This window comes from Pleurodeles waltl, chromosome 11 (assembly GCF_031143425.1).
Source record: "Pleurodeles waltl isolate 20211129_DDA chromosome 11, aPleWal1.hap1.20221129, whole genome shotgun sequence".
Classification (NCBI taxonomy): Eukaryota; Metazoa; Chordata; class Amphibia; order Caudata; family Salamandridae; genus Pleurodeles; species Pleurodeles waltl.
The window spans coordinates 935005279-935020717 of record NC_090450.1 but is presented as its reverse complement, the minus strand read 5'-3'; the positions used below and the strand labels follow the sequence as shown (position 1 = coordinate 935020717).

Below are 15439 nucleotides of genomic sequence, written 5' to 3'. Positions count from 1 at the left end.
CTGTTATTGCAGCAGGGAGATTTAAAAATGGCAGGCCTCTTGAAATCTAAAGGCCAAGGTTGGGTTTAACACTCAAGAAGTTCCCCTAACTGAAAAAAATTTCCACCTCCGCACCGCCACAAAAGCAGGGCTATTTGGTGTGTGCTGGCACACAGCTTCCAAGTGGTGTCTCTTGGGGTACAGTGACTGTGCCCGAGTGTAGGAAGCCTGAGGTTGAATGCGACCTCCAGTGCTTGAAATACCTGCTATTTAGGTTTTGGGGGAAATAACAGGCGGATTTTGTGCTTCCTACCAAAACCTCAGTGGCCTACTAAACACCAGGCCTTGCTAGCTTGATAAATGCTGTCTAGTTTGATGTGCCAACAGTTAACAAAGGATGTAATCTTTGTCACGCGTGATAATTACCAGGTGTGATAAACCCTGCTCTACTTGTAATCAGGACCTTAATATTGGGTGTTTGTCTATTTTTAAGAACACATAGGCCTGGATGAATTATTGTTCATGCAAAGGGGTGACCAGGAGTCCCAGGTTTGCCGGGGCAGTCCCAGTTTTTCACCAGCTGTCCCCACAGAATTCGGGAAAGTTAACCCATGTCCCGGTTTTTAGAGACAGTCGCCTAAAAACCGTGAGAGGGGCCTTTTTATGTTTAAAAATTGCATTTTATTTATGTTCTTAGAGCATCTCCTGCACATCTACGCTGACGAGCGCTGTCATTCTGTGCGCTCAGCTGAAGTAAAATTGTAGCCCTTCTTCTATTTTTGTGAAATGTCCAAGTTTTTGCCTTTAAAATTCTGGTCACCCCATTATGCAATGCAGTTCTGCATGCAAGTTGCAGTGCGGCATTGCTCTTAAGTGGACAAATTATCCAGAACTCTGTTCAGCAAGACCTGCGGGCTGCATTGCTCTAAAAAAGACGTGTAAGCACCACTTTGCCCTGCAAAGCCTGCCATGGGGAGTGTAAATACAATAAATCTGGACAAGGTAGGAAAACTAATCGACATAGGATGAACTGCCAAAGATCATACATTTTGTAAAATAGGAAAGCCATGATTCCAGCTCGCCTTTCCAGCTGCGACAGCTGACAATTTCCCCACTAGAAGTGTTTCTTGATTGCTCAGTGACGTGACTCAATTTTCCTGAATCAGCCCACGTGTAATATGGCTTTGACAATGGCATTATTATAAAGTTGTGCACCTCTTATCTGCAATATGCACGCTGCACCCACCGCGCACCACCTCTCATGCTGAAATATGCGCATTTCTGCTTCAGTAAACATGAGTCAACGCTGATCAAAACTCGGACCACTGAGGTGAACACATCTCTTCGGTCACAATGCAGCCTCCCCCTCCTTTGTGATGTTTTTGTCCTCTTCGAAGGTCATCGTGGAATTAAGAAGTGGAGCTGAGGGCTGAAGCTGATTTTTTCAACACGGCCAAGGGATTTACATGAAAGAAACCAACACTCAAAAGCGGAGCTCTCAAGGCTTCCAGGCCAAACGCAAGTGGCTCACGCACTCGAGGTTTTTGCTTCGCATCCTGAGACTTAATTAAAGTTCGTCCCATTATAAAATCAGGACTACAAGTCCCAAAATGCAAAGGAAAAACCTGGACTGGACAGGGCTTAGCTTCAGGAGGGTTTTTTGGGTAGTTAGAATCCCCTAAAAATGCATTCTGTTGTAAATAGTTGGGCTTAAGTGCTTTGAGTCGGATATAGTGAGGAGTCTTGGATTTCACCTGGGATTTTTACACACACACAGACAAAAACACACCCACGCTTGCTCTCTTGTCTGTTTAGAATAGGGGATCTCCAATCTTTTCTGTAATAAGAGCTACTTTTGCTCAAGCAAATTCCTCATGAGCTACTAGAAACTTTTAGCACTGTAAAATAGTAATCACATATGTTAACATTATACTATGGACACAATAAGCAGAATTATAAGTAGCGCCCACACACGTCTTTAAGGCACAATTACCAGCAGAAATACCAGGAAAAAGCCCATCAGTATTCAGTGCCTCCACCTAACTAATGAAATATCAGCCAAAGCATGAGGTATCCTCTAGCATAATGGACCACCACAATATGCCTCTCATTCAGTTATCAACTTTAAATGTGTGAGTGAAGACAGATGGCCATGAGGCAGATCCCATAGGCCAACACAGTATATGTTTAAGTCTTATCATGACGCCCGGTCATTAGTTTGCAGGCTATGACTCTCAGCATCTTGAGGCAAGCAGTGCCACCTTCTTTAATATGCACAGACCCTCTGAAAGTGGTACTGGTCTGTATTTCAACTCTAAAAGCTATTTCAAGGGTTCTGGCGAGCTACTAGTAGCTCCAGAGCTACTCATTTGAGACCCCTGGTTTACTAGGTCTTAAAAAATGGTTAGTTTGAAAAATATTGGGCCAGATTTACTAGAAAGTGGTGCAGCGCAGTGCGGCGAAAAAAAATTGCAGCGCCACACTGCATCACTTTAGAAACGCAGGGATGCGCCATATTTACTAAAATACAGAGCACCCCTGTATTTCTCCCTGCGCTGGTGCTAAACTTAGCTGCCAGCGACAACTAAGGCATCCTTACACCATAGTGCAAGGGTGTCTTCATTGAGGGGATTGATTGTTTATGTGCAGGGAGGTGTCCCTTCCTACAAATAAACAATCTACAATGGCGATTTGGCACTTCGATGTGTGCTGCAGAATGTAGCACACATAGAAGTACCAAATCATCATTATTGAATGATTGTTTATGTGCAGGAAGGTGTTCTATCCTGCACATCAACAATAATACATGGCCTTTTGCTCTTTCTATGTGTGCTGTTTGACTGTTGGGCTCTGAGTTCTTGCTCCCCACACTACCTCACTGAGAAGGGTGTAGCTGGCCCATTTTAGAGACATCGTAGGAAGGACCCCAGGATATCAGTGGCAAACGACCACAGCTACTATGGTTTTGGAACTGAATCCCCCCATCCGAAAAAGGGTCATGCAAGGCCCTGGTCACGGGCTCCCACACCCATGGTCTTGTATTCCCACTACTACCTACGGGCCCTTGTCACAGGCTCCCGTTGCCACAGTTACAGCCCCTCTCTTCCACAGACAGTGTCAGAGGCACAGTATCAAGTACTGGCACGTGTCATGGCCTCCCACTCTCACACAGCCTCCCTCTCCTAAACACAGGACCTGCAGCTTGGAACAACCAGCAGGCCTTAGCCACCCCCCCCCACCACTATACAGAGGCACACACCCCTACCTGCATGCCCATTGTCACAGCCTCTGATTCTCAGACACAGCCTCCCTCTCCCACAGCCTGTGCCTGACGTACAGTTCACCCTGTAGGCCCTTGCTACAGTGTTTCACTTCCACAGACACACATTCTCTTGTCTACAGACAGAGACTGAGCCCAGTCTTAACTACAGGCACTTGTCATGGCCTCCCCTTCTCACAGATACAGCCTCCTCTCTCACAGACACAGCCTGCGAGCCGGTCCAACTTGCAGGTCCTTGTCACAGCCTCTTTCTTCCACAGACAGAGGATGAGGCCCACCACAACCTGCAAGCCCTCGAAATGGCCCATACAACCTGCAGGCCCTTGTCGCACCCAGACACAGCCTCCCACCCACACAGACACAGCCTCCTAGCACTCACACAGACACATTCTTCCACTCAAACACAGCCTCGGTCCCAGTACAACCTCTAGGCACTTGCCACGTCCTCTAAGTCTCGCAGGCACAGTACTTTCTCCCTCAGACAGTGCCTGACGCTAAATGCGGGCCTTTTTCCACAGTCTCCCACTACCACAGACACAGTCCTCCTCTCCCACAGACAGCACAGGACCGCCACGACCCACCACCCCCAGAGCCTGGGCCAGCCTGCCTTACCTGCAGGTCCTTGTCGCAGCTCTGCCTGTCCAGCGTCACGATGCGGTCCTGCAGCTCCTCCACAGTGCCTTGAAGCAGGTCGTTCTCCTCCATCATGGCGCTCAGCCTCTGCTCCAGGTCCCGCTTTCGGTCCGAAAGCATGTTAATCTGAAAGGCAGAAGCAGAGGATGGGAGCCCGGCCTCGTCCCAGTCCGGGGAGCACGGGTCAGGGGCTGCCCCTGGGCCCTCCGTCATTTGCCGTCTGCAGCAGGGGAGAGCCGAGAGTGTGTTTACAGCAACCGACTGAGTGCGAGGCAGGGGGAGTGAGTGAGCGCGCAGCAGGAATGCGAGGGCAGCCTTCGGAGCAGTGGGAGTGAGGCTGCCAGGAACAGGAATGTGAGGTGCCTGGTAAGGAAGGAGACGGCATCAGAGCACAGCCGGGGGAGGCGGCGGGAAATTCCATGGGGATGAAACTGGAGGAGGTGGAAGCAGGGCTGATTACGCCCCAAAAAAACGCTCTACCCATCAGTCTACTGATGCATCGATAGGTCTGGGCAGGTGTATAGGCATCCACCTGTTGTCACTGGCAACTACTGCGTCATCAGGGCCTCGGATGCTCCTTCACTACTACTTCAGTTCCCCTTGCTAACCTGGACTGTACCATCACCTTACTAATTTATAGCTGCCCTTTCTATGCCCTCTGTGAACTTAGTCCTTCCTCTTCAATGTCCCTTACTAACATATCTCGCCTCCTTCACTTCCCCTTCTAACCTATCCCTGCAACTTCAGTGTCCCCTGTGAGCCTATCCCAGTCCATTCAACATCCCTTACTATCCTATCCTTGCCCTTTCTAATCTCTCCCTGCCCCTTCGATGTCCCTTACTAACATATCCCCCTTCACTTCCCCTTAGTAACCTACCTGTCCCTTAAATGCGTTCTGCGAGCCTATCCCAGTCCCTCCAAAGCCCCTTACTAGAGTATCCCTGCACCTTCAATATCCCTTACTAACGTCCCTTTTCCTTCTCTTCATCTACTGACCTATCCCTGTCCCCTTCAATGTCCATTTCCAATATTTCCCTCCTCCATCACTTCCCCTTACTAACTTATCCCTTCAAAGATCCTTACTAACAAATTCCAGCCTTCTTCAGTTCCTCTTAATAACCTACCACTGCTCCTTCAATGTCAGTTACTAACCTATTCCTGCTAATTTACTGCCCCTCACTATCCTATCCCTGTACCTCTCTAACCTACCCTTGACTCTTCAATATCCACTCCTAACCTATACAAGTCCCACCAATGCCTCTTACTAACCTATGACACTCCCTTCAATGCCCCTTGCAAACCTCTGCCACCTGCTTCTAACCTATTTCTGCCCCTTAAATGTCCCTAACACATCCCTCCTATTTTACATCCTCTTACTTTGCTATACTGTCCCCTTCAATGTCCCTTACTAACCTATCAATGCCCCTTCAAAGCCCCTTACTAATCTATCCCTGTCCCTTTCCTGTCCCTTACTAACATATCTCTCCTCCTCACTTCCCCTTAATAACCTATCCCTGGCCCGTCAATGTCCCTTACTAACCTATCCTTGCCCCTTCAGTGTCCCTCACTAACACATCCCTGACCCTTCAATGCTCCTCACTAACATGTCCCTGTCCCTTACTAACCTATCATTGCCCCTTCAATGTCCCTTACTAACATATCCCTGTCCTTTCTATGCCCCTTGCTAACATGTCCCTGGCCCTTCTTTGTCCCTTAGTAACCTATCCTTGGCCCTTCAAGGCTGTCTGCAAATCAATCCCTGCCTCTTTAATGTCCCTTACTAACATAATCCTCTACCTTGGACAAAAAGAAAAAAGGGAGCACACTGCCTCACACTCCAGCAAAAAGTTAGCCCCAATGCATCATGGTAAACTTTTGGCGGCATTTCAAGCATCCCCACAGACTTTGGCTGCTCTCTGCTGATGACGGGCTAAACCTAGAAACACGTGTCCAGAGATACACAGCACTTGCTGCACCTACTTAGGTGAAAGACTTTTGATTACTTTTTCAATACAAAACAAAGTGACTGCATTTACCATGATGCATTGGGGCTAACTTTTTGCTGGAGTGTGAGGCAGTGTGCTCCCTTTTTTCTTTTTGTCCAATGACTGCTCCCTTGAGCTGACGAGCTCTGGTGAGGCACCTGTGCGCCAGTGAGTGGTACATAAACCTGAGAAGACTTTTGGCGGCATTTCAAGCATCCCCACAGACTTTGGCTGCTCTCTGCTGATGACGGGCTAAACCTAGAAACACGTGTCCAGAGATACACAGCACTTGCTGCACCTACTTAGGTGAAAGACTTTTGATTACTTTTTCAATACAAAACAAAGTGACTGCATTTACCATGATGCATTGGGGCTAACTTTTTGCTGGAGTGTGAGGCAGTGTGCTCCCTTTTTTCTTTTTGTCCAATGACTGCTCCCTTGAGCTGACGAGCTCTGGTGAGGCACCTGTGCGCCAGTGAGTGGTACATAAACCTGAGAAGACTTTTGGCGGCATTTCAAGCATCCCCACAGACTTTGGCTGCTCTCTGCTGATGACGGGCTAAACCTAGAAACACGTGTCCAGAGATACACAGCACTTGCTGCACCTACTTAGGTGAAAGACTTTTGATTACTTTTTCAATACAAAACAAAGTGACTGCATTTACCATGATGCATTGGGGCTAACTTTTTGCTGGAGTGTGAGGCAGTGTGCTCTCTTTTTTCTTTTTGTCCAATGACTGCTCCCTTGAGCTGACGAGCTCTGGTGAGGCACCTGTGCGCCAGTGAGTGGTACATAAACCTGAGAAGACTTTTGGCGGCATTTCAAGCATCCCCACAGACTTTGGCTGCTCTCTGCTGATGACGGGCTAAACCTAGAAACACGTGTCCAGAGATACACAGCACTTGCTGCACCTACTTAGGTGAAAGACTTTTGATTACTTTTTCAATACAAAACAAAGTGACTGCATTTACCATGATGCATTGGGGCTAACTTTTTGCTGGAGTGTGAGGCAGTGTGCTCCCTTTTTTCTTTTTGTCCAATGACTGCTCCCTTGAGCTGACGAGCTCTGGTGAGGCACCTGTGCGCCAGTGAGTGGTACATAAACCTGAGAAGACTTTTGGCGGCATTTCAAGCATCCCCACAGACTTTGGCTGCTCTCTGCTGATGACGGGCTAAACCTAGAAACACGTGTCCAGAGATACACAGCACTTGCTGCACCTACTTAGGTGAAAGACTTTTGATTACTTTTTCAATACAAAACAAAGTGACTGCATTTACCATGATGCATTGGGGCTAACTTTTTGCTGGAGTGTGAGGCAGTGTGCTCCCTTTTTTCTTTTAATCCTCTACCTTCACTTCCCCTTACTAACCAATCCCCGTACCTTCAATGCCCTGTAATTTCATATTCCTGTCTCAGCCCTAGCCCTGGCCCTGTCCCTTCAAAGACCTAGCCCTGTCCCTTCAAAGCCCCTTACTAACATACGCCTGGTTTATCCAGTTCCCCTTACTATCTTCTCCTTGTCCCTTTCTAACCTCTCCCAGCCACTTCAATGCTCTCTGCGAACCTATCCCTGCCCTTCAATTCCCCTTACTTGCCTATTTCTGCCACTTCAATGTCCCTTACTAACCTAGTCTTTCTTATTCAATGCCTGCTGACCTGTACCTCATTTATCAACGCCTCTCTGCAGACCGATCCCGGCCTTTTCAAGGCCCCTCTCCATGCCCGTGAATGCACTTGGCTGACCTATCCCTGCTCCTTCAATGTCCCTCTGTTGAACTATCCTTGCTCCATCACACCAAAGCCCCTCTGCTGACCTATCCTGCTCCATCAATGTTCCTCTGCTGACCCATCCCTTGCCCCTCTACTGACCTATCCCTGGACATGAATGCTCCTCTGCTGACCTATCCCTGCTCCATCAATCCTCCTCTTCAGACCTCTCCCTGGCCGCAAATTCACTCTGCTGACCTATCCCTGCTTCATCAATGCTCCTCTGCTGACCCATCTCAGCTCCATCAAGGCCCCTCTGCTAATCTATCCCTGGCCACGAATGCTCCTCTGCTGACCTATCCCTGCTTATCAATGCTCCTCTGCAGACCTCTACCTGGCACGAATGCACTCTGCTGACCTATCCCTGCTCAATCAATGCTCCTCTGCTGACCTATCGCTGGCCACCAATGTCATCTGTTTACCTGTCCATGCTCCATCAATGCTCTTCTGTTGGCCTCTCCCTGGACAAGAATGGCCTTTTCTAGCCCTGCACCCTCAGTGTTCGTCTGGTGACTGCCCATTAATGCCTTCTCGAGACCTTTCCCCGCTCCCTCAATGCTCGTCCGCTGACCCATCCCTGCTGCATGCATGCACAGGACTGGAGGGTGCAGAATAGGAGAGACAAACCACAACAAATTCTGAACGGCAAACATGTACACCAGTGACAAAACCTGCCAGACATTATTGGCATGTAAGTAAAATGGTATCGCTCATCTCCTCGACAGGAGACAATCAAGTGGTCTCCGTCCAATGCAGAGGGGACAAATCAACTCACAAAGAAGTGCACAAGGGTGGGAGGCACAGCGGGGGCAAGCCTGTAATCAGCCAAATTACAACCATACCCACCCAGAGTAAGGCATGGCCAGCAGGCGCAATCCGTCCTTTAGGGCGGAGGGGCCAAGCCCCCCCACCTTTTGCCCATCATGAAGAGTGGCGGTCAGGCTGAACAAATGTCAGCCTGACAGACACTCTTCATGTTCAGGTCAGGCAGCCAGGAGCAGACATGCGCGATTTGCGCAGACTCCTGGCTGCCTGAGCTGAACTTTGCTGGGCTGAAGAGGTCACCGCTCCTATGGGCGTGACCTCCTCAGCTCAGCAAAGGTGCCTCGAGGCCCTCCCCCGGGTGACGAGGAAAGCGTCACCCATTGACTTCGACCTGGGCGCTTCAGGTTTAAACCCTGAAGCGCCCAGGGCGAGTGTCAATCAGTGACACCTTGTCACAGAGTGGGGTGGGGTCAGCAGTCTCACTGACCCCATCCCACTCTGTAACAAGGCTGGGACTGCTGCCTTCCCTCATTGGCTGACCTAAGGAGTCCCAACCCTCCTTGTACCTTCGAGGCTGAAGGTAAGTGTGTGTGTGATTTTTTTTTAATGAATGTTTGGTGCGTGCGTGTATGTTTGAATGTTGATGAGTGTTGTTAATGGATGTGCGTGCGTGCCGTGTGTGTTTGTGTGTGTAAGTGTGAGTATGCTTCCCGCCCGCCCCCTTCCTCCTAAAACTGCCGGCCGCCACCGATGGCCAGAAGAACAGCACAAACAACGCAACATTCCCGACTTTACTAGAGATGTGCATATGATCTCACGGCAGAACCTCCACCAGCCGAGGTTAGGGGTGGGAGGAGAGTACCTCACAGGGCTGGCCAAGTTACTAAAGCGTTGCTCATGCAAATTAAGAAAAAAAGTTGCGAAAATCTAAAGGTTTCACTTTCTGGTGAATTCCGAGGCTTTATTTCACATTTAAAATGACAATTCTAACTTGTTTCCCCGAACCGCAAAACAATGTTTACATAGTTATATTAAGACGGGTTATTTAACAGGGAAACTCATGAAACAAACTTTCACGTACTCAAAAACATTTGGGACTGTGCCCTAAACACTCCTGTTTGCTTGTTATGGGGAAACAACTTCGCTTAGATTTGATTCCAGTCTTCGGTCTGTAGCGTTGCCTATGTGAAGCAGTGATTATGAAACCCCAAGCAGCTTCAGAGAAACAAGGACACATATGAGGCGTTTTGCATGCATAGAAAAATCTGCACATCTCTTTAATTCTTTAAAACATTTGTGCTGAACAAATAGGTCCCATGCGTAAGGGCGTGTCAGCCCTTTTAGTCTCCTTTCTGGTTCTCATGGATGGGTGTTGTGGGCAAGCACTTCAGACCCCCCCATAGAAGTAGTAAGCGCTATATACATGTGCACTACATTACAATACAATACAACGTGATCCTCACAGTTAAGACTTTAGAATGTCATGCAATGACAGTGGTGCATGATGGGACCATGGACTGCCATGCAGAAGCCATAGATAACAGCAGTACTTACTTTAATGATCTGCTACTCCCATCGAGAAGGGAAAGGTCAGAGGTCAGGCACATGAAGAAGAGGCAAGGAACCCAGAGAAAGGGTCACAAATGACAGGTGTGGTAAAATGAAGGGGGCGTGTGGAGTGACAAGGGACGGTGGGAAAGTGTTGATGCATCAACAAACAGAAAAGGTGGGGGAATCATAAAGAGTGAGGGGTAGAAACATGGAAAAGGCATGGAGATGTACCAAGGGCAAAGGGAAATATGAAGGCAGAAGTGGAGAAGTGAGGTGGGGACGTGAGAAATGGCAGTAAGGGAAGTGGCAAAGGGAGGAAAAAAAAAACAGAAAAGGGGTGAGTTGTTAAGGACACATTTCACCAGACTTAGAGATTTCCACCAGACCAACAGCATGCAACAGACCAACAGTGTTCCATCAGGTCCAGAACACTGCTCCGGTGCGTTCCATGAGAGGCAGTGTTCCTAAAGACCTAGAACATTCTACCATGCCCAGATGGTTCCTCCAGGGCCAGAGTGCTCCACCGAACCAAAGCATTCTACCAGCGCCAGAGTGCTGCGCCAGGCTCAAAGCATCCAAATAGGACCAGAACATTCCACCAGGCCAAGTGCCTTACACCATGCCTAAAGCATTCCACTAGGCCGGTGCGTTCCACCTTGCCTAAAGCATTCCACTAGGCCGGTGCGTTCCACCTTGCCCAAATATTCCACTAGGACCAGAGCATTCCACCCAGCTCAGAGCACTCCACAATGCCCGTAGTATTCCACTATGCCCAACACATTCTACCTGGCGAGTGTATAATAACTTTACAAGAACATTTCACTAGATCTAGAGATTTTGTTCTAGCTCAAATCATTGCACTAGGTTCGAAGAGTTCTGCCTATCCCAAAGCATTCCACTAGGCCCAGGGACTATCAAGCCCAAACCAGTCCAACATACTGAGAATATTCTACCAGGATCAGCGTATTCCATTGGTAGAGGACATTCTACTACATCAGGAACTTTCCACAAGGCGCAGAATATTCCACCAAACTCACCGTGTTCCACCAGAGCATCCCATCCCACTCAGAGTGTTCTAGGACACTCAGAGAATTCCATTAGGCCCAGAGATTTCCACCAAACGAACAGTGTTCATATGGCCCAAGAGCCCCCAACTAGCTAAAGAATGTCCCACTGTAGAACGATGCCCCAGACTGAACATTCCGAGCTGCCCACTAGGCCACAAATATTCAGAGTTCTGGTAAAGAAGCGTTTGGTTGTATCATGACCAGGTCAATGCAAGGTCTACAAGGCCGTGGTGGATTGAGCTTTAAAGAGACTGGGCAGGCAATTTCCAAACATCAGGTTCCAGGACTTTTTTGTTATATGACTGACTCTTCCCCTGCCCCCTTGGATTTTTGAGGTACTAGTTTGTTGGGAAATCCCTTACTCCAACCAACACCCTCTCCTTTGCAACGTCTGGGAAGATAGTTTTGACAATAACCTGTGACAGCCAATCAGGGCTCTGAAACCTTAAGGCTGTGACAACTTTTCCTCTGAGGCTACGGCAGGCCTGTACAACATAACCACGTCAGCCCTCCTCCACGCGCAACAGACAGATGAGGTCACCAGCTCTCAGGTTCGAGTGAGCAAACCAGGCTGCAGAGAGACAACACGGAGGTGCAGGATCCAGTTTAGGGGTCGACAGGTGCCTGCCACTGAAGAATGTGCAGAATGAGTAGTGTTTCGAGCTTTACAGCCTCTGGTAACAGGCGTGTCAAGCCCTGCCTGCTACCCTCTCACTGCAGGCCCCAGACAGGCCTAGTTCACTCCTCGCAAGGGACTGCTCACTGCCTTCTCTTTATTTCAATATGTACTTTACTAAATACCTTTCATATTTAAAAAAAAAAACATGATCCTGGCTAAACATTGCAGCCCCGGCAAAATTGTCAAATTCAGACCAGAATGTTTTACATTGTGTTTGCAAAGTACAGTGAATGTACACCCAGGCCCGGAGTTATTGTCATTAGTCATGCCAATAATGCATGTACATCTAGCCCCCTCCTTAAGTTTCAGCAAACCTGGCAACAAAGTCACACGGAAGAGTCTTCAACAGGGCGAAACTCGTCTGTAACTGCGGAGCACCTTAGAGAAACGCGAGCCTCTGGCTCACATCACATTTAATGTGCCTGTGTCTTTCAATTATGAAATTATTTGGAATTTCTGAATCTAAAAAGTAGGTGACCCCCGTAAAAATGAGAAAACCCTGCATCTGACAGCTCCATGTTGAGATATAGGGCCAGATGTACAAAGCCTTTATGCATTTCTTAAGGGTCCAAATCGGCATTTCGCTGATAAAAAATGCAAAAAGGCCTTTTCTTATGTACAAAGGCCTTTAGGAAATCACGCATTGCGATTTCTACTTTGTAGAAATGACAATTTGTGAGTCACAGAATATGAAATCACAAATAAGGATTACCTATTTGCGATTCCTATTCTGATGTACAAAGCATTTCCTTAATGCAACTTTGGCATTTAGGAGATGCAATTACCTCCGACTTGAAGTCGTGGTGACCAGGTGAAATTTAACAAAAGCACCCTAAGGTGCTTTTTTAAAAATTGCAATAGAGCACACACATACCCTTTAGGCATATGTGTGCTCTACAGGTGCACCCCTATTTTTGGGGTGCACCAAGGAGGGAGGGCCTTCTGCCCTTTGTCAGCCCTGGTTTTGCATTTCCTAAATAGTGATTTCTTTATAAGAAATCACTATTTAGGAAATGCAAAACCGGCCCATTGACTAAAATGCAATGGGATTTCTTAATACCGATTTCCTAGCAGTGATTCCTACTTTGTAATAGGACTTGGAAGTGCTATTAGGAAATCAGTATCTCTGTAGCTAGCATTTTGCATTTTAAGAAATGCAAAACGCTATGTAGAAAGATACCGATTTCTTAATAGCGATTCCTACAGAGTAGGAATCGCTATTAGGAAATCGGTTTAAGAAATCCCATTGCATTTGAGTCAATAGGCCAGTTTTGCATTACCTAAATAGCGATTTCTTGTGAAGAAATCTCTATTTAGGAAATGCAAAACCAAGGATAGCAATGGGAAAAAGGCCCCCCCTTGGTGCACCCCAAATATAGCGGTGAACCTGTAGCGCACACATATGCCTAAGGGGCATGTGTGTGCTCTATTGCAATTTAAAAAAAGAAGCACCTTGGGGTGCTTTTTTAGGTCGAGCATAGCAGCGCGCAGGCACTGCTTTCCGACATGTTGGTATGTATCTGGGCTTCTGGGCTTTTAACCACGCCTACCGCACGCCCATCACTATCACTCGTTTATGGGCTTGCTTTTCAAAAATCCTTTGATGACACTGGTAAATGGTTTACGTTTGTCCCTCCTTGGGGAGGTTTTGTTACCGCCTTAGCCATCAACCCTGTTACATGGCTAATTGCACTTTTGCCAATAAGTTTGAGTGAGAGCGAACTTCTTTTTCCTTTTGTCTCTCTCTTCGCACTCACGGCGGCACTGTTAATCGACTCGCTTATGTGAAACTGTTTTACTTTTAATTTTCACTTTATGTGGCAAGAAAAGTCCAGTTAGGAGTTTACAACGCTAATAGCTCTAACTCGAGCAAATGCGAGACCCACTGCACTGCAAATGCTTGTTTTAAATTGCACCTGGTTGTCACCGACTTCAAGTCGGTGGTAATTGCATCTCCAAAATGCCCAAATTGCATTCAGGAAATGCATGGTACATCAGAATAGGAAATGCAAATAAGAAATTCCTATTTGCATTTCCTATTCTGGGAATCGCAATTTGTGATTTCTACAGAGTAGAAATTGCAATTTGTGATTCCTTAAAGGGCTTTTATATTTGAAAAGCCCAGTTTGCATTTCTTAATGGCCTTAAATACTGAATTGGACTGTTAAGAAATGTAAACAGGCTTCGTAGACCTGGCTCATTATGCCTTGAGTGGGGACGGTGAGGTGGAGGACCAAATTACTCTATGGCACCAAAACTCTATTTGTTTAACGAACCATTGCATTCCGGTTGTTCAATCCTTGGCTAACGTCAAATGAATGTAATGGATCAAGGCATCAGATAAATAATTGGTATAAAAAAATCTCAGGGCTAGATGCTTAACATAGCGTTTGGTCCATACTGAAAAAAATTGTGTGTGGACAAAATACTGTGTCAAGAATATCGAGGACAAAATATTGTGAAGGAAAGTTTCTATGGGAAAGCAAAGTTTTACGATATGTAACACCACATATATGTATCCTGACCATATATATATAAAGTCAAGGTAAATAGGTGTGGAGTTAAGAATAATGAATCCATATTTACCGATTTGCACTTACCTTCTTGATATTTTGGTGCTCAATATTTTTAACACAATATTCTGTCTGCTCTATATTTTTCAACTCGATATTCTGTCCGACAACCACTTAGCATGAAGTGACCTGGAGCCATAGGATATTGTTTGCTACAAGCAGAGGGCAAAGGTAAATAAAATGCCCAAAAAATGCCATGCATTTTATACTGCGAGAATAGGAAACCCAGGCTGCATAATCCTGAGGGATCTGTTTCCTCTCAGGTTTTTCCTATGCGCCATTAGGACCCAGACAGTGCCACTTTCTTTCAAGCAGAATCAGACCTCAGGCAAAACAAAACATTTTACTCTCAATTGTATTCCAAATCATTTAAAGACCTATCAAGATATTACAATTTCCGGTTTGCTTTTTCCCACTTGTAGCTCTAATTAAAACTTTGCTCTTATTTTTTTTTCATTATGGTTTTCCCTTCAGACTTTTTCCATTAGACTGTTCCTACCTTCATGTTAGGATTTCCAATTTGCCCTTTTTTCTTAGACGTTTCCACTTAATCCTTTCCTGTTGGACATTTTCTGGTTACTATTATCTAATTTGACTTTTACTGTTGTACCTTTCCTTTTAGACCTTTTTCTGCTAGACATTTTTAGATAGCTGTTTCTTATTAGACTTTTCTTGTTAAACCCCTCCTGATAGAAGCTTCCCGTTAGTCTTTTCCTATTAGACCTGCACCAAGAGACCATTTCAAGTTAGATCTTTCAAGAAAGAATTAAGGGGCATATTTACAAGAAAGAAGCGCATCAGTCCTGGTGCGCCGCCTTTCTTGTGTCGTCCCTGCAGCACCAAATGACACCATGGTTCTGCCGTACTTACGATACGGTGCACCATGGTGGTCATTAGGACAATAGCATCAAAATGTTTGACACTATTGTGGCGCTTTGCTATACTAGCGTAAAACATGTTGACGCTAGTGCAGCAAAGCACAGGGAGACCCATTGATTAAAATGGGTGTGGCATTTTAATGTCTGCTCTGAGCAGGCGTTAAAAATGAAGGAAAAAATGCCACAGTGAAATGTTGTAAATTTCACTGCAGCATTTTTTCGGGCCTCCCTGCGTCAAAATGCCACTCTTGCATACATTATGCCTGGTGAAGGCATAATG

General features: G+C 46.6%; 1 protein-coding gene across 1 annotated transcript in view; it reads right to left on the bottom strand.

The window, feature by feature from the left end:
• Window positions 1–15439, bottom strand: part of BICDL1 (BICD family like cargo adaptor 1) — a 330965-nt gene that overhangs the window by 123443 nt on the left and 192083 nt on the right. The window contains exon 4 of the mRNA XM_069215035.1: window positions 3872–4018. Within this exon, the coding sequence (XP_069071136.1) occupies window positions 3872–4018 (147 nt within the window). The remainder of the gene's footprint in view (window positions 1–3871; window positions 4019–15439) is intronic.